Source organism: Pongo pygmaeus, chromosome 18 (genome assembly GCF_028885625.2).
Source record: "Pongo pygmaeus isolate AG05252 chromosome 18, NHGRI_mPonPyg2-v2.0_pri, whole genome shotgun sequence".
Classification (NCBI taxonomy): Eukaryota; Metazoa; Chordata; class Mammalia; order Primates; family Hominidae; genus Pongo; species Pongo pygmaeus.
In genome coordinates, this window is record NC_072391.2 from 20,563,087 (window position 1) to 20,585,789 (window position 22,703).

Here is a 22,703-nt window from a genome sequence, read left to right on the forward strand (position 1 = left end):
CGGAGATGCTGGTGCTGCAGGTATGGGGACCCCGCTAGGAGAGCCCCGGGTTAAGGGTTGGTAACTGGAGAATGGGGTGGGGGTATGCCAGTTCTCCCTGCTTGCCCTGGTCCCACACACTCAGGCCTCTGTGGCCAGCGTGGTCCTCCTTTCCCACAGCCAAGGTGCCCCAACTGCCAGCGTCCACTCCCCTTGGGGCCACAGGGGACACCAACATCCGAGGCAGAGGCACCGATGTGGGCTCATCTCTCAGCTCAAAGGGTTTCCAAGAGAATCCTCAGCAAAAAAGCAACACTCCCCGTTCAGAGAGTGAATCAGAGGCCAGCAGGAGGCTGGGAAGGTGCTTAGCTCAGGGAGGGCTGGAGGGTGGGGCTGGGAGGCACTAAAGCCCTTGGGGCTCAGAGAAAGGCCCAGCCCATCCCAGCAGAGGCCGACCAGGACTCCAGAGTGCGCAGAGGCCCTGCCATGCACGGGAAGCCTTTCCTGACTTGGGGACAGGAGCTGGAGGGCTGGGATGATCCTAAGGGGATGCTTGGCCATAAGCCACACGCCAACTCCAGAGCCCAATAGCTGCTGCCCATCCTGGGCTGTTTCCATGGATGAGGCTTCTCTGAGTGTAAGTTTGTCTGCTTAGCCACACCAGCCTCCTCCTGGCACGTCGTCTCTCACAGGCACCTTCTTCCATGGAGACTGGGGGCCTCAGACGGCTCCTCCCGACAGGGCCCAGCACTTGGGCAGACGCACCTGTGGCTTGAGCTCAGCACAACACACAGTGGCTGGCGAAGAACGGAAGGAGAATTTGAGAAATGTATCTAAAATGTCAAGCAGACCTCTGCTACATTCACTGGGAAGAACCATGTTGCTTCTGACGAATTTCTTAAAAAGAGAGAAAGATGCCAATGAGAAAACCAGAGGGGACAAATGCTACCCGGGAATGTAAAACAGTTGCCATCAGAGACTGGCTGGCTCACACCGCGTCCATCAGCCCACCCCACCACGGCGAGCGTCTGCGATGTCTGTAGTGTCTGCGATGTCCATACGGCTTGCACCACGTCCATCAGTCCACCCACCATGGCGAGTGTCTGCGATGTCTGTAGTATCTGCGATGTCCATGCAGCTCTCACCATGTCCATCAATCCACCCCACCACGACGAGCGTCTGCGATGTCCGTGCAGGGGAGAGAGACCTGCCCTATCCTCAGCACGGCCCATGTGATGTTAGAAAGGCAACCGCAAATTCAGCTGTGGAGTGCAAAACGAATTTCCTCCTGTCACACGCTAACTTTCTGTTCTGGATTTCCTGGGGTTTCCTTTATTAGACTTGAGTCCAGAACTCCTCTGGAAACATTCTCTGGGATATCTCGGCCTGGCAGGCAGGGGGGTGAAGGAACGGGGACACGGACGGATGGAGGGAGATGAATCAATCAGCAAATGCTCCTTGCACATTTCCTAGCTCTGTCAGCCAAAGTGAGGTCTGACCACAAAAGCTACCCATTCACTTGCTAAATGGTACAAAATGGGCCCAGACCCTCATTTTACCTTTAAGTAAATAACAGCATATTCTCGTCTGGTTCTTTAAACCACACAGGCCAAAATGAGTTGAGCACTATTATGTATTTAATTGACTCATAAAAGCAACTTGTTTTTCTTCATCCTTTGCCAACCTTTGTTTATGAGCATCCCTTGATAAAATGTGGGCAGGCTTTCATTGTAAACCCGAGGGCAGGTTAAACACGCTCCCTCCAAAGCTTACTTGGCATTGATTTTTCAGCCACCCGTCTTCATGTGCAGGGACAGGGCAGAGTCGTGACCAACAGTGGAAAGACCCACAGCTCCCAGCTCTGGGGACGACGGGGGGTGCTAAGCTGGGAAATTCCCAGGCACGACCCCTGGCCGTGGGTGAAAGCACCCCCAGCCCCACCCCCAGTTGTGAGCTGCTGCAGGTTCCCCAGCCCCACCCCCAGTTGTGGGCCACTACAGGTCCCGGCAGGAGAAGGCCTCTCCACAGAGAGGTCACTGAACAAGGCACAGGGACAGGTCTGGCCATGTAAAAATACTTGGAACCCATGGGAGGCTTTGCGTGTGGTGTCATCAGCAGCTTCCATTATGTCCAGTGGCAACATGTTTAAGGCCCCTGTGCCGCCGTGTGGTAGCAGTTTTCCCGAGCGTCTCCTGGCTGGGACGGCTGGTGAGGATGTCAGTTCAATAAATGAACATGCCACCTTGGTGACACAGAGGCTGGACAGTCACACCCACCCTCGGCCCGGGCAAGGCCACGTGTCCCACAAAACATAAGGCTTGGGTTAGTGTCGGGCATGCAGGGGAGGCGCCTGCCTGCGTGAAGGCTGGTCACAAGACAACTTCCCAGTTTACAAAATGGTTAACTGATTCATTAATACTCACTTCCTGTCACAAGAGACTCGCGCCCTAGAGATAAAGCCGTCAGAGGCAGAGCGCAGGCCTGGAAGCAGCTGGTCATGTCCATGCCCTCTGCAGGCCACGTGTCCCCCGCACTGTTGCCTGCCGATTTGGTGGCTCCTCCCATAACACATAGCCTCCTATGTATGTTTTTACCCTACAAACACTCTCTAACCGGTCCAGAGGTCAGAAACAGCCGCAGTCTCCTACCTCTATTGCTTCTCAAGGGAAAAGCACAGCCTGGAATGATGAGGAGCCCCCACGCCTTCTCGGTCTCCTGTAACTACGTTGCTACAGATATATGTGTTTGTGTGAAGCTATATTTAAATGTGAGATTATTCTTCTTGGTTAATATTTTACTTTCTGTCATAACCAGCATGCTTAAAGAAGAAACCCAAACGCTCTGTCAATGGGACACGTGCTCAGAGGCCGCCTGCAGTTGAGGCAGGTGACATTCTGGGGTCCCTGGGAAGTTGTCATCACTCTGCTGACATGAGTGTGGATGTTGAGGCCTGGAGGGTGACAGGTCACACAGCCAGAGCCTGGCAGCAGCACAGGGGTGGAACCCACGGTCCCCTGCAGGCCTGTGCCCTCTCAGCCAGCCTTGCAACGCACAGCTAACGCTCTTCAAGAAAACATTCTCTGGAGGAATCCTGCTGGTCCTGAAGTTTTTGGCCTTGAGAAGGTCATCACAGACACCCCTCCCCTCGGGCCAGGCCTGCTGTCTTGTCTGAGGGGCCCTATTTTATCTGAGGTGATTTGCAACTCTGAAACACACATACATGAAATAGAAATACCGTCCTCCCTATTAACCTAGAGACCCCCATCCCTACCCCTCCCTATTAATGCTTTTTCATAAACATGCCGCATTCTGAGGAATCCAAAAGACTCCAGCGAAGGACAGACCACTGTTCCAAGCCCCTGGGAAAGCGGAAACTGGTGACTGAGCGGCGCCCGTCAGAGCTGTTAAAATGTGAGGGAAAACTGCACCTTACGGCAGACGAACCCTTAGAAGAGGCAAAACACTACTGAGTTAATGCTTAATTTATTTGTAATGATAAAAGTGTTTTTATCACTGTAAATAATTTGGAAAAAGTTATTCAATGGCAGCCTAATAATTTTGCTTAACGAAAAATTAACTCTGCAAATACAGTTTCTACTATTCACGCGGAGCCTGCAGGCTTGGAGAATCCTCTGCATCAGTGTGGGTGTGCACGTGTGTGAGGGGTGCACGTGTGTGAGGGGTGCATGTGTGTGAGGGGTGTATGCAATGCTCCTGTATACACATCTGTGGGTGTGCACGTGTGTGAGGGGTGCATGTGTGTGAGAGGTGCACGTGTGTGAGGGGTGCATGTGTGTGAGGGGTGCACGTGTGTGAGGGGTGCACGTGTCTAAGGGGTGCATGCACACACACCTGTATGCACGTGTGTGAGGGGTGCAGGTGTGTGAGGGGTGCACGTGTGTGAGGGGTGCACGTGTCTAAGGGGTGCATGTGTGTGAGGGGTGCATGCAATGCTCCTGTATGCACATCTGTGGGTGTGCATGTGTGTGAGGGGTGCACGTGTGTGAGGGGTGCATGTGTGTGAAGGGTGAGTGCAATGCTCCTGTATGCACATCTGTGGGTGAGCACGTGTGTGAGGGGTGCACGTGTCTAAGGGGTGCATGCACACACACCTGTATGCATGTGTGTGAGGGGTGCACGTGTGTGAGGGGTACATGCACACGCACCTGTGTGCACATGTGGATGTTGCCGTGCACACGTCTGCACACCAAGTGTCCGTGAGTGCGCAGGAACAGCCGGTTAGAAGTGCCTTAATCTTCCTGAGCACAATAGTAGCTCACCTCTTCAAGGAGGCTGAAAATTCTCATTATGATTCTCATAAATACGTGGCCACGTTGATGGGTTTGTCTTATTTATCCCTTACTCTATAATAACTTGGAAGGCACAGCCAATATTTCCCTTATATCCTGGGACAGCCCCAGTTCATGGCTCCCGACGACTGCGGCTGCCTCCCAGGAACCCCAGGGGGACAAACTCAGGCCCACCCCCGCCTACTTGACTCAAACCCCCCAGCCAAGTGCCTGTGGGAGGACATTTTAGTGGGTGGGGAAGCTTCTGAAAAATAACTGTACTCTATCTAATATTTGTAATTAACACATCAAGTAAAACTAAAAGCTTTTGCCTTGCCATTGTTGCCTTTTGGTGGGTGACCTTAAAAAGTCATCCATCTCACACTGACTCTATCACATCCCAACTTTAGCCCCAAATCCTAATAAACACACCAGTTAAGAATGCACAGCACATTTTTACAAGCCTCACAATTTTCTGATTAGATGCACAGAAATGTCCCAATATTTCTGATATATTTTATTTGAAAACCAATGTCACCACCACTTTTAAGCCACAGGCATACTAAAATCTGGACTAGCTTCTAAGCGAGTGGCAGCTTTCAAGCTCCGCACACTCAATGTGACCATCCACAAATCTATGATGAATTATTAACCAGACCAGGCTAGCCCACTGCCTGGCCTTCTCTGCTGAAAGTCAGCAGCTGTATCCTGCATGAAAAACACCAGCATTCTTGTGTTCATAAAACCCACTGGTTCCAGTGCAGCTACCCAGAGGGAAGCCTTGGGTGTGGGCAGCGACAGGGGTGTGGGTGCCACCGTGGGGGCCCCCAGAAGGAAACCAGGGGAGCACAGAACTAAATGGTCACCCATGACAATGAATCATGATCTGGTGGAAAGAAATCAAAGCGCTTTTATTTGGGGATGACATTGGCTGGCTGCCCCTCCCTCTCCACACCCCCCTTTCCTCCTGACCCACCCACCCCAGCTCTTTTCCCGGGCCTGGGAAGGGCACATGGAGGGCAGAAAGGGCTTCCCTAAAGAAAACACAGAAATACACTTTATAAAACAAAATAAACTTAAAAACAAAGGCACTTAGCAAAAACGTAGTGGAAAGTGTTTTTTCCTTTCCAGTCTTTCATTTTCACTTAGCATTTCCATAAACACATTCTTGGGTCCAAATGCTGAGAAACTCTTTCTCTAAATACTCGAGGAGTGCTGAATGGAGCAGGAAATGATGAAGACAGAAAGGAATGCCACTGATTCCAGATGGATGGGACCAGCTGGGGAATTCAAGAAGCCGTATGGAGGTCCTGGAGACAATTGCTCACGCCTCTGAGGGCCGATCGCTCAGGATCCCCCAGCAGCAGGGAGAGAACCAGCAGGGCCCCCCCTCCTCTCTCCAGCCAGGCATCGATCAGGGCCACCCCTCCTCTCTCCAGCCAGGCGTCGATCACGGCCACCCCTCCTCTCTCCAGCCAGGCGTCGATCAGGGCCCCCCTCCTCTCTCCAGCCAGGTGTTGATCAGGGCCACCCCCCTCCAGCCAGGCATCAATCAGGGCACCCACTCCTCTCTCCAGCCAGGCGTCGATCAGGGCCCCCCCTCCTCTCCAGCCAGGCATCGATCAGGGCCCCCCCTCCTCTCTCCAGCCAGGCATCGATAAGGGCCCCCCCACTCCAGCCAGGTGTCGATCAGGCCCCCCCCTCCTCTCTCCAGCCAGGCGTCGATCAGGGCCCCCCTCCTCTCCAGCCAGGCATCGATCAGGGCCCCCCCTCCTCTCTCCAGCCAGGCGTTGATGCCATTCGAGGGGTCTGGACCAACGAGCCCTGGTGGAGAACAATCCCCACAGAGAACTCCGTGTGACCCTGCCCCACAGATAACACGGAAAGGGACTTTTCATCATCAGAACCTACTGATCTAGAAGTGATCAAACACTCTCTTCTTCTGACTTCCTATCACCAGGCACGGGTGAGGAGGAACACCAGTAATTTCTTACTAATTACAGCTCAAGCACCAATGTTTGTCCACCGTTTTCTTCTCACACAGATCTAAGAGGATCAAGTTTATTCCCAGAATAACATCTGTCTCATTTGAATTCCAGTGTGCTTCCCTGAGTGGCACAGCCGAGCTAGTCTTGGGCTCTGGAACAGTCCAAAGACTGGGGACTCCCCTGTAACACGCAGCCACCTAAGAGAACAGGTCAGTGACAAGTAGAGGGAAAAGCTATTAGGAAAAAGAACAACTTGTGGGCCTAAAAACAAGACGTTTCTTATACAAATACAAAATATTAGAAAATCGCACAGCAGTTGCCAGAAAAGATCTCAAGTTGTGGAAAGTAGAAAGGCAGGTGCATCCCAGCACTGCGGCTGGAGGCAGGAGGCCACCCGCGGGGCACTCGGACCCTGGTGCCCCAAACACATCCCGCCAAGCCTCCTGGGACCAGGCCCCTGAGAGCCACGGGGCTGTCTGGAGAGTGTCCCCAGCCTCAGCCACGTGGGGTAGAATAAAAACGATTAAGAACTGCTTGAGAAGTTTTAAACTCCATGCATCCTACTCAGCACAGATTGGCCCGTTTCTTCTGCCACGGATCTTGGCTAAAGGAAAAGCCGGCAGAAGCCCACCGGAGCCTCCCTTACTTCCACCCAACACTGCACATCAAGCCGTGCAACCCTGCCCCAAACGGTCCCAGGGTCATGGGTGTGCATACGTGTGCAGTGTGTGCAAGCATGTCACAAGAGGAGGCCTCCGAGGAACATAAGGATGAGGACTCCTCCCTCAGCCTGAACCTCTGCCTCTCAGGCACAGCTCGACCTTCGACCTTCGGCTTCCCCAGGGAAAGACTTTGAACACTTCACTCCTCTGTAGCCCTGAGGACGCGGGTGGCCAGACCAGTCCCTGAGTGCAGCAGCATGGCCGTGTGAGTTTATGGCCCATTGCACTAGCCCTGTACAGTGAATGAGATACTAGTTGTTTACAGCTGTGAGCATGCACAGCCCCCTGCACGCTCAGGAAGGAGCTTCTCGGAATCTCTCTCCTGCCTCGCACCATGCAGCTGGGCTAGCAGAGCCAGGTTTGTGGGCCGAGTACAGGAGCCTGCTCCCACTGTCGCTGCAGGTGACTGGCTGAGGGGCACATAGGGCCCAGAGGCTCCTACCTCTAGCCACCTAAACTAATGAAGAGTCCAGCCTGTGGGGCCCACCGCAAATCCCAGAATCTCAGCAGTCAGTCTTGGACATTTGTTGTCGGGGAGGGAGAGGATCTGGGAGGCCAGGCGTCCCTTCCAGACTGCACAGCGGGCCACGGCGGCAGAGCTTCCCCAGGCTGCTCCAGCCTCCAGGGCCCCTTGGCAGTCAGCCCCACCCCCGGCCAGCAAGGCTTCCTGAGAAGGCTGAGCTTGGCAGCTACAGACTGGGGGGATCTGGAATTCCCCAGAAAAGCCCTCATCCCAAAGGCCATGGGAAAACCAGCCCTGTTGGAGGATCCCACCCTGACCTCGGAGGAGAGTCCAGCACGGCCAGTCCCCTGGGCTCTGCACGCAGATGGTTTTCCCAGAACTGGTTCCTCTTCCTGAATCTCTGCTAATGGCCCTGTCCACCACTCTGACCCCAGCCTTGGAAACCCCCATGCAGCCTGGGCCAGAATGAAGTAGGCGCCCAGAGGCTCAGGGCGCTTGGGGCCGAACCACCCCCAGCTCCACCGCCTCCTTCCTGCCCCCGAGCCGTGCCTTCCCCTGCTGGGTGGGCTTGCTCTGCATCTGGGAGCACCTGGGCCTGGGGGTACAGGCGGGTTCGCCCCTGCCCATTGGAGGGAAATGTTCTGACGTGGAAGCAGAGGGCGCAGCATTCAGGAGAACCAGTGGGGCCTCCACACAGGGCGACATAGTTAGGAAGGGGGTCTCCGGCAGGTCGGCCCCGAGTGAGGCACGCAGCTAGGAAGGGGGTCCCCGGCAGGTCAGCCCCGAGTGAGGGACGCAGCTAGGAAGGGGGTCTCCGGCAGGTCGGCCCCGAGTGAGGCACGCAGCTAGGAAGGGGGTCTCCGGCAGGTCAGCCCCGAGTGAGGGACGCAGCTAGGAAGGGGGTCTCCGGCAGGTCGGCCCCGAGTGAGGGACGCAGCTAGGAAGGGGGTCTCCGGCAGGTCGGCCCCGAGTGAGGGACGCAGCTAGGAAGGGGGTCTCTGGCAGGTCGGCCCCGAGTGAGGGACGCAGCTAGGAAGGGGGTGTCCGGCAGGTCGGTCCCGAGTGAGGGACGCTGCTAGGAAGGGGGTCTCCGGCAGGTCGGCCCCGAGTGAGGGGGACGCTGCTAGGAAGGGGGTCTCCGGCAGGTCGGCCCCGAGTGAGGCACGCAGCTAGGAAGGGGGTCTCCGGCAGGTCAGCCCTGAGTGAGGGACGCAGCTAGGAAGGGGGTCTCCGGCAGGTCGGCCCCGAGTGAGGGGGACGCTGCTAGGAAGGGGGTCTCCGGCTGGTCGGCCCTAAGTGAGGGACGCAGCTAGGAAGGGGGTCTCCAGCAGGTTGGCCCCAGCCCTGACTCCAGGCCTCTGCGTCTCACTGCTGCCCAAAGCAAGGACCACTGGCTGCCGTGATAGCTGCCACAGTGCTGAGCAGGCCCAGCCAACGCTGCATGAGAAAGGGCTCTAGGAAGGAAAAGGCCGCAGCAGCACCCAGCCTCCTAGAAAGGGATTCCGTGAGCCACAAAGGCACCTGGGCTGTGGTCATCAGAGTCCACCACAAGACAACCTTCCCGGGTCCCTACACCCTGGATGCAGCTTCGGTGCGTGCCCGGCATGGAGATGCTCCTGCTGCCGGCATGGCTTTGGGGACAGCACTTTCCTCCTGGAGCCTCAGAGGAGGGGGGCAGGAAACACGTGTCCTGCACAGTCACCACTGGACGCCAAGGTAGCCGCCCCAGCAGCGGCCATGGGCTGAGGCTGGCCCTCAGGCTCCCAGAGCAATGGCTGCTCTGGGGAAGAGAAAACACAGAAGTGACAAGATCAAGGCAAACTAGCTGCTCCAGCACCTCGAGGGTTTGGAGCCAAAACAAGAAAGCTCCAGAGCTGAAAAGAAGAGTGAAACCTTTTCCTTCAGAAGGAACACAGCTAAAGAGAAGATTTAGGGGTACATGCAAGGGCCCTCAGCTACTCTGTGCAGCCCTTCAAAGCAGGCAAAAGGCCAGGAATGAAACCTAACGCAGAAATGGGAACTGGCTCCAACGCTACATGAACAGCTGGCCTGGGCGATCACGCCCAATTCAGACCCAGGCTGCAGCTTGGAGATGATGAAGTCCAAAAACCAAACTCCAGGAAGACACAATAACAATCACCCCTAAGCTTTGTCAGGCATCTCAGAGAATCCTCCGTCCTACCCTGGGCACGCCATGAGCACCAAGCAGGGAGGGTGACTCTCAGCAAGGGGCTGAGGACTCTGGCCTATCCTGGGGTGAGGGAGGCACCCAGGGGCTGGGCCATGCGGGGCTGGGAGCCACGGCCCCCATGCATGTCCTGAGTGGACATCTGTCTGGTCAGTGGTCAGAAAAAGGATCCCCACAGTGTCTAGGAAAGACTCAGACCCCTTACCAACCTCTGGAGTTTTATCCTATGGGCAGTCAGGGCCAAGACGGATGATTCTTTACAGGTTGGAAATTATTCAGATAACATAAAAGAAACAATGTAAAGAGGAAAGAACAGGTGCAAGAGTCGTTCCTCGATCAATTCCAGGTCAAGGCACCGGTTTCTGTCCCCAGTGTGGCTCCTGTCTCCTGACCCAGCCCCCGGCCCAGCCCCCAGGAGCCCGGCACGGTGTCTCTCGGGACCCAGGACACGTGGGTCAGCGCTGCAGCCGTTACTAGCTGTGTTGTGATACCAGCAGGGCACTGACTGTCCCCAGAAGGAATAAAACTGAGCCTTAAATTTGGGTGATTGTTCCAAATGTGGGATTCAAGCTTATTTGAAAACGAAAACTAAGAATGCCAAATTTCAGGGTGGCTAGAGCTACAGCCTGAGGAATCCAACCCTGTCTGCAGAAACACACCTAATATTTTCAGACACTCATAGAACAAGGAACCACTATTTTTGAGAAAATACTCACAGAAAAACAAAATCTCCCAGACACTCTGATGCCGTTTGACCAATAACCCATGGGGAAACTCACTTCCGAGGATCCAGGCCCAATGAGGGGGTTCCCGGGCACCTTGGTGACTCTGAAACTCGCATCTACAGCAAAGCTTGAACGTTTGTAACTGTTCACTTTGGGCTCTGCGTCACACCCAGAGAGACCCTGAACCATCTGTCACAGGTGACGTAACCCTCAGTTCCCCTTTACCTGTGCCAGAGCCTCCTAGACACAAAGGCTGGAGCCCCAAAACCTGTCAGGGGCCTGTCAGGGGCCGGGGCCTCTCAGGGGCCAGCCACAACTGCACTCCGCCTGTCACTGCTGGATGCCCGCTGCGGCCTGACGGAGCCACTCCCTCACCTGTCCACACGCATTTCCCACACAGCACATCATCTTGAATGAAGGCAAGTTGTTTTCTTTCTCGGCCTTGGCGTCCTCCACAGCCGACACCGTTCTTGCAGTCTGTGAAGGGATGATTTCTAAGCTCCGCCTTTGTTCTTCACTCACTCACCCACCGTATACATAGTTGCACATTGATGCATAATAGACATATACTTGCTGCTACGGAAGGCCTTGTATTCCTGTCTCTCTTCCTACCACAGCACTCCTGCCATCCCACAGGTAATGCAATTAGCAGGCTGTGTGGGTCTTATCCCTGATCTGCGCACACTCATCTGATCTGTGTTTATCATTTTTCTAGGGGGTGGTGTTGGACGCTCTCATTTTGCTTCTTTCGAATCCTATGCCGTGGAACTTCCTGCGAGTCATGTGGTTTGGCCTGGGCTTAATATGTTCCTTGAAAGCCACAGAGCAGCCCACGTGTGGATGCACATGACATAATCACCATTTCAGTTGGCGACTGCTCATTGGGCTGTTCTTGCATTGCTATAAAGAAACACCTGAGACTGGGTAATTCAAAATAAACGAGGTTTATTGGTCATGGTGCTGCAGGCTGTACAGGAAGTATGGAGGCATCTGCTTCTGGGGAGGCCTCGGGAAGCTTCCAGTCATGGCAGAAGGTGAAGGGGGAGTAGGGGTCTCACACGGCGAGAGCAGGGACAAGAGCGCGAGGTGGGAGGTACCGCCGCACACTTTTAAACCACCGGATCTCACGAGAACTCACTCACTATCGTGAGAACAGCACCAAGAGGATGGCGCTGAGCTGTTCATATAAATCCACCCCCAAGATCCAGTCACTTCCCACCAGGCCCCACTTCCAACGACGGGGTGACAGTTCGACAGGAGATTGGTGGGAACACCCCAACTCCTCAACATTGCTTCTACTGTTTGCTATTTGCTCACTCAGCCACTAGCCACAGGTGCTGCTGCAGTAGACGTGTCTGTTCATCGCCTTCACCTACGGTTCAAAGCTAGAAGCTCTGGTTGCACGGCAAGCCCCTTCTTTCCTGTGTGAACACAGATCCCTGCTCTGACCTGCGGCTGGGTAAGACGAGATGTGCTCAGTGAACTGCCTCCCCGACCCCCCACCACAGTTCCACAACTGCTGTCCAACTTCGCACCCTCCAGAGGTACCAGCACCTGCTGTCCAACCTCGCACCCTCCAGAGATACCAGCACCTGCTGTCCAACCTTGCACCCTCCAGAGGTACCGGCACCTGCTGTCCAACCTTGCACCCTCCAGAGGTACCGGCACCTGTGGGGTGTGACACCGCATCCCCATGGGACCCCATGTGGCCCCTTCTGTCAACCCATCGGCCAGAGGCCCATCCACACGTCCCACTGGCCCCTCCAGCTAAATTATCTGGGCCCCTCAAAGGCCAGGCCTTGCATCTCATAACACCAGCCCAACCCAAATGATTCCTTCCCTTCCTGAGACCTCACTCTCTCTTCAGGGGCAAGTTCAAAGCTACCCCTCCCAGACCCCCTCCAAGATGACAGCCAAAACCAAAGCCACCTCTCTCTTCAGGAGCAAGTTCAAAGCCATCCCTCCCAGACACCCAGATGACAGCCAAAACCAAAAACAAAAGCCACCTCTCCAGAGTGTGAGCTCTCCTGGATCTCACCACCCTCCTACTTATTAAAGTGTAGCTCTTTTTCAATTTATATATTTGCTTACATAGAAGTCCAATTCATTACAGACGAATAGGTAGCTTCAAATTCTGCTAGAATAATACCTCCCATCTATGAAGATCTGAGCAGGGGAAGTGCCTGCGTGCATCTAAGTCCCATTAATCTCTGCAAAAGAAGGCCTTGGCCTCCACTTTCACAAACCAGGAAACCAAGGCAGAGAGAGGTTAGGGGTCATCTAAAATCAAAGAATTGTCAAGAAACGTGGCCAGCACGCAGTCTCAGGTGTCTGATTCCAAGTGGGTTCGCTACATCCGCCTCTCCTCCGAGGGCCCCCAGGAGCTCTCCTCCTCACCAAGCCCCTCCCACCATCACTCAGCAGCCCTCACTTTCAAAACCTTAGCAGCCACCACTTTGCTTGTGGCTGTTTCCAGCCAATACGTCCATCTCCTTTCTAAATACATACACGTCTATGTTTAAAACATGACGCGCCACCTGCAAACACGGTGCCACAGCCTCAGGTAGACGCTGTTCATCCACTCTGTACCTGTGCGGTTCACACGCTCATTAGCTCCAAATGCCTCATTTGCTTCCATTAGCTCCAAAGAAGCAAATCAAAGTGTTTTCCACCAATGCTAGATTCCCTTCCAGGAATGACACCCCCAGGGCTGCCTCCGGGGTCCACACTCTGCCCTCCAGTCCAGCACCCTGGCTGAGTCCACCTGCCAGGCACCATTTGCTCACACGCCTGAAGGCTGGATGGGTGGCTGTGGCCCTGCTTAAAGGATCACCTCTGCATCTCCAAACTGTCTTCCCAGCACACCCTGTGTCTTGGGCCTCCCAGGCCACTGTCCACCCACACAGACCAGCAGCCCCTTCCTTCCTTCCCTGCCTGAACACTGCCTGCTTCATGTCCCTAAAGTCACCAACAAGTCTCTCTGTTCTCCAACTCTCCATGATTCCCCCCATTCAAATCCAAGATCACAGAGAAGAAACAGCTCTCTAAACTGACAGGCAGGCTGCAGTGGTGAGCACCTGTGTCCCAGCTACTCAGGAAGTTGAAGCAGGAAGATCCCTTGAGTCCTGGAGTTGGAGAGTTGGAGACCAGCCTGGGCAACATAGTGAGGCCCAGTCTCAAAGAAAAAAAACTTAATGGACAATACTAAGTGGTGAGGAGAAGAACTCGGATCCCAGGAGCCCATGGAGCTGGGCGGCTTGGGCCCAGATAAGTCCGTGGGTCTCCCTTTCTCCACCTCAATGCCGTGGAGTTTCAAGAATTTAGACAAAATGAGATAATACATGGAAACGACCCCCTTAGCATCTGCATCCCACCTCCACACCCACACACGCACAGGAAACCCACTCCCCTTTCCAGGCAAGGCCCGGGCCCCAGGCTGAACCTGCCCCTGCCGGAGCCCCTGCTGTTTCCCAGGTGCAGCCAAGCCCTGCACCTTCATCCTCAGGGCTTAAAAATAGCACAGGCAGCTTAGCTGAGCTCGGTTAATAAAATATCCAAGTTAATTTTAGCATTAGGGGAATCTAGAATCTCTGATGCCAAGGCCCATGCGTGGCCACACAGCCCCTCCTTACACTGTCAGACAGACACGGGGAAAGCCACAGCATGGCCAGTATCCCTCCCTCACATTCACAAAACACTTCTCTTACCTGAGTGAGCCCTAGCCCTGTGAAGACACTGTTGCTACTTTCACTTATTAAACAGACCATCACCTAATTTGATGCCTGTAACAGCCCTATGACCAGCGGCCTCCACCTCCCGTTAGGGAGTCCATCAGGCTGAGAGTGTCAGCTGCCACTTCTAGCAGAGCCAGGCCAGAGCCCTGACCTTCTAGCCCAGGAGCTGGGGCCAGGGAGGCACAGTCCAGGGGACCCTCCAGGCACCCCACTTGTCATTCTCCCTATTCTCACCCGGTGCCACCTCCTCCTGCTTCAGGTGGGATTCTGTTTGTGATCAGGAGAGGGATAGCTGGGGCTGGAGGCCGGCAGCCCCTGGCCCTCACTGCCCCACAGGCCTGCAGGCACCAGCGGTTCAATGTTGGGCCAGACCGGCCGTGGGTCTTCTTCATGGACAAGCTCCAGCCTCACAGGAAGGGAGCAAGAGCCCAGTGGAGCCACAGGCACTGCGCCCAGAGGAGAAAGAAGGGAGCGACCAGAGAGCCACAGGAAGCCCCAGCGGGGAGCACACAGCAGGCCCGGCATCCCATGGACGGCATTCCCAGGACGCTGACTGCCTCCGGCTCGACGGTAGGGGCACAGCGGTGCAAGAGCCTTTCCCACCCTGGATCGCAGGGCTGGCTTTTTTTTTTTTTTTTAACAGATTGAGAGAAACACCTTATGTATTGCTCTTTATTGAACACATGTATCAAGATAAGGTGCCGCATTTAAAAACAAGCAGTAAGTATTGTGGAAACGGAAGACATCACTGCGAGGGGAGGAGGCACTACACGCCTTGGGGGTGGGGGCCCCAAAACAACGCCGTGGCCGTGGCGGAAGTGCCCTCCCTGTGGGTCCCTGACTCATGGAAAGTCAGAAGCACCGGCTTCCTCAAAGCAGCGATCACATAGGAAGTGTGGCTCAGTCATGCATGATACACAGACTCTACTGTGAAAGGTTAATGACTGTTTCCAAAGACACAGTGTTTAAGATGTTTAAGTGTACAGAAGGACATATCCAAAATGATTCCACAAAACTGAAATGCAGAAAGCCAGATTCTTCAAGACAAAGACTCCAAATTGTTACCATCAAAGCACCTCACTTCTACGTGGTGCTCTCCTCTTATTACCTCACCTGCAAGAGCTGGAAGGACAAAGAAAGAGGAAGGGGAAGGAGGAAGAGATTCTTTCCATTTTTCCCAATTTCAACGTTTGAATGAGGCCACACACCACCACACATTTCAAAGCTATTTAAGAATTTAAATGGCCAATGCCCCTGTACCTTAAAAAAAAGCTCCCAATGCCCCCAAAAATGTGCTGCCTTTTTTTCTTAGTAAGAGTAGTAGCAGAATTGCTTATGGTAGAACTTTAGGGACAATTCTTGTTCTGGGAGTGAGGGGGCAAGGTGTTAACTTAACCCTGAACAACACTGCCTTGTACATTCCCACAGGATATAGTAGACAATAATTGACTGCCTTTTGCAAACGGAAAAATGAGGTTATGAAGGGGAAGACACCGGCCCTGGGTCATGCAGCAAGTCACTGGCAGACTCATGTGCAAATCCAGCATTCCTGGAGACAAGGCTCAGATGTGAATGACGGCGAGGGGCCCTCAAATCAACCACAGGGGCACCGTCTTGTCTGCACCTTCAAGACCAGGGACTCAGGCAGGGCAAGTCAGAGCCAAGGTTGGCCATGAATGTGGATTAAAGAAAGAGCCTGAGGAGCTCAGTGGCCCCCTGGCACCAGTGCCGCTCAGGGTCATCCTCTACTTCGCTTCTACAGATGGGCTTTCCGCTGGAGCCCCGGGGTATCAGGCCAGCAGCACAGTTACATGAGACTAACCCCAAACCAGCGCACCCACAGGTCACCCTCGTGATCTCCAGCCCAGACTGCATCTCCACTCAAATGCAGGAGGTGCCCTGTCTCCCCAGCTACTTGGGGCACAGATAGCCCTCAGGCAGCCGGCCCCACAGGTGACCTATGGGGGGGAGAGGAAACGGGGACTTCTCACTGCAGCCACATCCAGAGAGTTGGGCAGCTGGCATTTGAACCTCTCTACCGGTCCTCACTGCTGCTGCCCCTGGGAGGGTCAAAGGTTCAGATAATATCCAGGCCCCACGTAGGATTAGCAGCCTTAGCCTCAGCTGAGCCAGGGTTTCACTGGCTTGTTTAAAGTGGAGCACAGAGCCTGACCCAGTGGTGGCATCTCCAAACCTCCTTGTCTCGGAGGGATCCTCCAGGGGTGCCTGACCCCCACGCCTGTCGGAAGTGGGGCCTAGTGCCCGCAGGCTGGTGAAGCTGCCTTCTGGGACACTCAGGGTCTGAGTGTCTGGTCTGAGACTCTGGTCTTCCCTCGCCCTCCTGCTCTACTTCCCATGCCTTCTGTAAAGTCCTGCCGTAGACTGAATCGTAGCCCTTCCTGGAGTACACAGCGACCACGCTGTGCCGGCTGTGGGCCCCCCACCCGCGAGCCGCAAAGCCCCAGGCCACCTCTGCCTGCTGCCTGGAGACCTCGCACTGCCCCACAGGGGCACCCACCTCCAGCCCTCCTGCTGCCGTGACTGAGGAAACCCAGTGCTTCTCACACCTCTCGGACTCGCTCGCTGAACCAAGCAGCCTTGGCTGAAGGAAAGAGCGGCAAACTGACCCCCACGGGCCGCGACCTTTCCCCACCCAGGCAAGGCGACCTCAGACACTTCAGGGAGCGCCAACTCTGGCTCTCTTGTATAAAAGTGACAGCAGATTTAAACTACATTAACAGAAGAAATCCCTCCTCTCTGGACTACTCAAAGCGGAAGTGCCGCCACATCCTAGCTGCAGCGCTTCTGGGCCAAATATCAAGACAGTGTCTCAGCGATGATCCGCAAACCAAAATAAAGCCGACAGGAAACAGCCCGCTGGTTTAGGGGAGCTGGAATGCCTCCGGCAGCATCAAATGTCATCAACAACTGACACTCAGCCCGTTCCCGGAGGCCTCTTCACACGGGAAGAGGCCGGCTGCGAAGTGCGGCTCAGTGGGGGAGAAGGACCGTGGGGACCGCGACACTGCAGGCCCTGGAAGCCTCTCCAGCCTGAACCGCGCTGTGGTCCAGCACACTCATGGCATGAATATGCAACAGTCACTCCAGGAAACGGTCTTGCTCTGGGGGAGGGGGAGGACTTCCACATCACTCTCCCAAGATAAAACAACCAGGGAAAAGCAGATCCCTCCAGATAAACCAGAAGTCCAGAAACAGCCTCCTCTCCGGAAACGCCTCCCGGAGCCCACTTCAGAAGCTGCTGAAGCCCAGAGAAAAACCGCAGCCTCGCAGGCCCTGGCCACCACCAGCTCGCCCGCCACTTCTCAGTGGAAGGGGACTTGGTGCCCATGGGTCCGGGGTCTCCCCGCCCCGCGGGAGCCCTCAGCCAGAACGCCCCACCAGCACACACGCACACATGCACACACACACACGTGTGCACACATGCACACACACGAACGCGCGCGCGCGCACACACACACACACACAAATACACACGCGCGCACACATGCATCCACACACAAATACGCACCCACACATGCACCCACAAACGCACGCGCACACACACCCACCCACACATGGACACACACAGGCACACACAAACGCGCGCACACAGGCACAGACGCGCGCGCACGGCAGCAGCAGCGCGCCCGGGCCTCACGCCCCTGGGGAGAGGCGTGAAGGAGCCTCCACATTCCCCGGAAAGGAAGTTTCTGGGCGCAGCGGAGAAAGGGAGATGCCGAGACCCCGACGTCAGTGGATTTGACACCTGAAGTGCAGGCGCCCAGACAGCCTCAGGCGCGCGCACTCCTGCAAACACGCGGGGTACACGCTCGGGCGCACACGCGGGGGCGCACACGCGGACAGACGTCCCTCGGCGCAGGGACCCCACCTCCTCCGCCGCTACCAGGGACCGGGGCCGCTCCGGGCGCAGAGGAGGCGCAGGGAGCCGCGTTCCCCCGGAGCCGACTCGACCCAGTCCGAGCCCCGAGGAGGGGGGGAGCTGGGGAGGGGCCGCGGCGCCGGACCAGCCGTTCTCCGGGGAGCGCGCCGCGCCTGGAAGGCGTCTCCGCCGGGGTCCCCAGCAAGGATCTGGGGAGGAGAGGCGGGCGCGGGAGAGGACAGGGTCGGGCCGGGGGGTCGGACGCGTCGCTGCCGGCGGACACTCACCGATCTTGATCTTCACGCTCTGGAAGACCCGGAGCCCCTCGTCCTCCGCCACCATGCTGCGCGTCCGCGCCCGCCGGGCCTCGCCCCGAAGCGCGCGCCGAGCCCGGGCAGCTCGGGCGGAGCAGGAGGAGCGGCGGCGCCGGAGCCCCGAGCGCGGCCGAGGGTCCGCCCGCCTGCAAGACCGCCAGTTGGCCGAGGGCGAGTGCGCGGACCGGGAGGCTCCGCCCGCGGCCCGGCCCCTGCTCCCAACTGGCCCGGGCCCTGCAGTGGCGGGGTTGGCAGGGACGGCGCTGGCGGGCGGCAGAGACCCGAGGGGCGCAGGTTTCGGCTTCCCCCGAGGCCTCGGCCCCCGCCCCCGCCCCCGCCCCCGCCCCCGCCCCGCGGATTGGCCGCTGAGCGGAAGGGACCTCCGCGGGCTGCCTGGCGGAAGAGACGAAGGGAGGTCGCCGGCTCGGCCCGGGCCCGCTGAGCGGGGCTGAGCGAGGCTGAGCGATTCACTCGCGTACGAACTTTGCAAAGAGAAGTTCACGTACAACGATCTGGCAGGGAGGAATCCCGCGCCCAGCTCCAGCTCCTGAGATGCGATCCGAAGACACCTGCTGCAGACGCACGCGGGGGGCGGGGACACATGCACGCACACACAGCCCCCCACCCCAGACCCCCGGCATGGGCAGGTCCCCCAGTCCTCCTGCAGACCCCGGCATGGGCAGGTCCCCACCCCAGTCCCCCTTCAGACCCTGGCATGAGCAGGTCCCCCCGCAGTTCCCCTGCAGACCCCGGCATGGGCAGGTCTCCCCACCCAGTCCCCCTGTAGACCCCGGCATGGGCAGGTCTCCCCATCCAGTTCCCCTGCAGACCCCGGCATGGGCAGGTCCCCCCACCCAGTCCCCCTGTAGACCCCGGCATGGGCAGGTCTCCCCATCCAGTTCCCCTGTAGACCCCGGCATGGGCAGGTCCCCCCACCCAGTCCCCCTGCAGACCCCGGCATGGGCAGGTCTCCCCACCCCAGTCCCCCTGCACACCCCAGCATGGGCAGGTACCATCCTCGCCTCCCTTTCTTCTGTCTCGAATTCGCCTCCTCCCTGACCTCCTCTCTGAGGAGTATGTTTGTGTGTGTGTGTTCATGTAGGTGTGTGTATGAACTGAGACTCTACACTCCCTCCTCTATGTTGCAAAACTTCATTGCACCCAGCGCCACACACACACCCTACACATATATACACACATACATACACCACACATATACTACATATACATATACATACACATAGACACCACACACACACTACACACATGTACACACATACATATACACACACATACACACACCCTACATACATACACCACACATACACACACCACATATACATATATACACATTCACACTTATATACACACAACACAGACACCACACACATATACTACCCATACGCATGCACAGACATACACACTAAACATACATGCACACACCTACGTGAACATACACAAACACACACACACTGCATAGAGAGGAACAGGAGCTTCATAAAGATAGAGGCCTATTTTTTTCCACTGCTTATCTTCACCTCCTAAAAAGCAGTTCCATGCGTTGAAAGAATGAATGGCCTTTCTTCCCCTGACTGCTGGGAGCCTGCAACCACAGGGGCCTCTCTTGTCCTCAGCCCTTGCATGCCTGGTGCTTACCGGGGCCGAACAGGAGGTTAAGGTGGCACCCCTGGCTCTTCCAACCCAGAGCCTCTGTGCCTAGCGCTGGCCCTGGGTGGCGTCTGCAGTGGGTGCTGTGGACGCCATCCACACCCCTGCTTTATAACGGAGACTGTACTCCCGTTTGGGGCCACTGGAAGCAAGCCGGCTCCTGTGTTTCTCCGAGGACCAGCGGAGTCCTGTGTGGTAGCCCAGCCACAAAGCTGCTTCTCTGCCATCCCTCCGCCCTCACAGGCCTGCTGATAAACTCAACGCAGATCTCGTTTGGTGTTTGTTTCTAGGGGACAGCTGGGGTCAGGAGTGAATCTCCAGGCTGCAGCAGTGGCAGCCGGGACGGGAGCCCCTTGGAAGGAAACGCACTGGCAGTGGCAGGATCTTGGGTGCTGGAGAGTTTGGGAAAGTCTCAGATACATGGACTATGGAATCAGGTGGCTCGTGTTGAGGGCAAGATAATGAAAAGATCACCACCTGAAACAAGGGTGGCACATTAACGGGCCTCCTCAGTACCACATAAGACACTCATCTCCTGTGACCAGAGGAAAACCAAAAAACTGGATCAGGGCCAGGACTTAACCGCGTAGAAGACAGAGCTCCAGAGAAGGCCAGGTGCTCGGTCATGGAAGGTGCTGTTCCAGGGCTGGGTGCTCGGCCACGGAATGTGCTGTTCCAGGGCTGGGTGCTCGGCCACGGAATGTGCTGTTCCAAGCTCTGGACCCTGACCGGGAAGAAGAGAGGCCCTGAGGCTTGCAATGGGGCCAGCTGAATGAATGCACTCAAAAATCTTGAATCCCAGATTCCTCTAAATCTTCTGGGCCTGAAGAGGTGTCACATTTCTCTCTGTTAAGGACAAATGCTGTTTCTGTGCTTGAAGACACTGCAGAGACCTCTGCAAGGCGACATGCCTGCCACCCACCTCCAGCTCAGCTCCTCCAGGTCAGCATCATTAAGCTGGAGAAGTGCTGAGGCTAAAAACTGAGGAAGAGACAGTTGGCCAAGGAGCTTCAGGACCCAAATGCATGTACCAGCATGAGCCAGGGGTAAATGCAGAACTAGAGCCAAAGAACATTGGATTCAGGGGAGGCAGAATGTAGAGTTAGATATTAGAATTCATTGACATGGGCGCATTCAATCATGATACAGGGTTTAGCACCTGGGAGGTGCTCTGTGCTGCTAGGATGGCCTTTTCAACTTGTAAAATAAAGCAATGTCCCACATTAAGCAGCTGTCTGTCAGGATTGGAAAAGGCACTCCTGGGGTCCAGGCTCCCTGCACCGGCTGGTGGCCCAGGCCCAGACATCAGCAGGGCTGGAGCAGGGCTTCTCTGGTGCTCCTGCCGGTGGCTGAGGTGCACAGTCACCCTCTCCTCCTGGCAAATGGGCACTCCTCTCCCAGTCATGAAGGAGAAAACACGCATCTCCCTGACTCACTCCTTAACCCAGCCACAAACTTCACTGGGTTAGCCTCAGTCCATTTCACTCCTACATCTTGAAACTGTGGTCCTCTTTACGATACCACAAGAACTTGGGGGGTGGACAGTCCCAGAGAAAAAGTTTGTGCTGCACAAATGGATGCTGGGCACAACCAGAGTGCCCCACAGATGGTCGACTCAGACCCCACGTGCATCTCTCCCCAGTCGGTCCCTAAAACCCACTCTCAGTGCTTATCCAGGCACATCGGAGCAAGGTATCTGTATGTGCGGCCTCCGGCCCTCTGAGAAGCACAGGGGCTAAGCATACATCCAGGGCTCCCTCAACAAAACACAGCGCCACAGAGCTGCCCAAGCACCGGCCTTCTCACATTTGTGTTCTAAATGATGCATTTGGTCATTCGTTTTCTAAATTAGAAAGTTGTCCCTTAGAGCTGTGATAATAAGAGCCAGGAAACAAAATATTGAGAGATGAAAGGAACAGACGATGACCCAATAGAAAATCTCTATAATTTATTCTTTTAATGACCTTGGTGTTACACTTTGCTGTCTTTGATATACTCTTCTGTTCACGTATCAATCCATTGACAAGTGGACATTCATTCATTTCCAAAACAGCATTATTAGATCATATCTGAACAATCTACTTTCAAAGGATTTGAAGCCACATAAATGACCAGTACACAACAGAATAATTTTTGGAGGGTTCAAAGTAAGAACTGAAGGAAGAATGGTGGAATCAGGTATCTGAATCTGAAAGAGCCCATCCTGCCAGGTGCATCCCAAGGGGCTCATTGGGCCTGAATTCCAAATGGAGGCACGCGACCCTTTGCTGACTAGCAGTCACATGCCAGCTCTGCGTTCCTGGAAGTGTTGGAACTTTCATAGCTGTCTATTCATGCTGCCGGAATCAACCGAGGCCAGAAAAATCCCAATTTGCCCTCTGGACCAAACCAATAGACTGCTACCAGGCTCTACCAAACAGAACGAAGCAAGTCTGCCTCCCTTACCTGCATAAAGCCCAGAATGAGATCCTGGGCAGGGATTCCCTTGTGGAAGACAATCCCACCTTTCGTCTCTGGAACGCACTTTTGTTTTGTTCCAAAGGCAGCATCTCCCAGTTTGCAAACTGCTTGCTGGAATAACGTCTCTTTCCCTTTTTTTTTTTTTTTTTTTTCTTTTTTTGAGACGGAGTTTCGCTCTTGTTGCCCAGGCTGGAGTGCAATGGCGCAATCTCGGCACTTACCGCAACCTCCGCCTCCCAGATTCAAGCAGTTCTCCTGCCTCAGCCTCCCAAGTAGCTGGGATTACAGGCATG

The 22,703-nt window shown here is 55.5% G+C and overlaps 1 protein-coding gene across 1 annotated transcript in view; it reads right to left on the minus strand.

The window, feature by feature from the left end:
* LOC129015281 (ras GTPase-activating protein 3-like) overlaps window positions 1-18,593 on the minus strand; it is a 106,476-nt gene extending 87,883 nt beyond the window's left edge. Inside the window, 1 exon segment of the mRNA XM_054452960.2 lies at window positions 18,256-18,593. Coding sequence (XP_054308935.1) covers window positions 18,256-18,310 — 55 coding nt within the window. The 5' untranslated portion in view covers window positions 18,311-18,593.
* Between the last annotated feature and the right edge of the window lie 4,110 nt (window positions 18,594-22,703).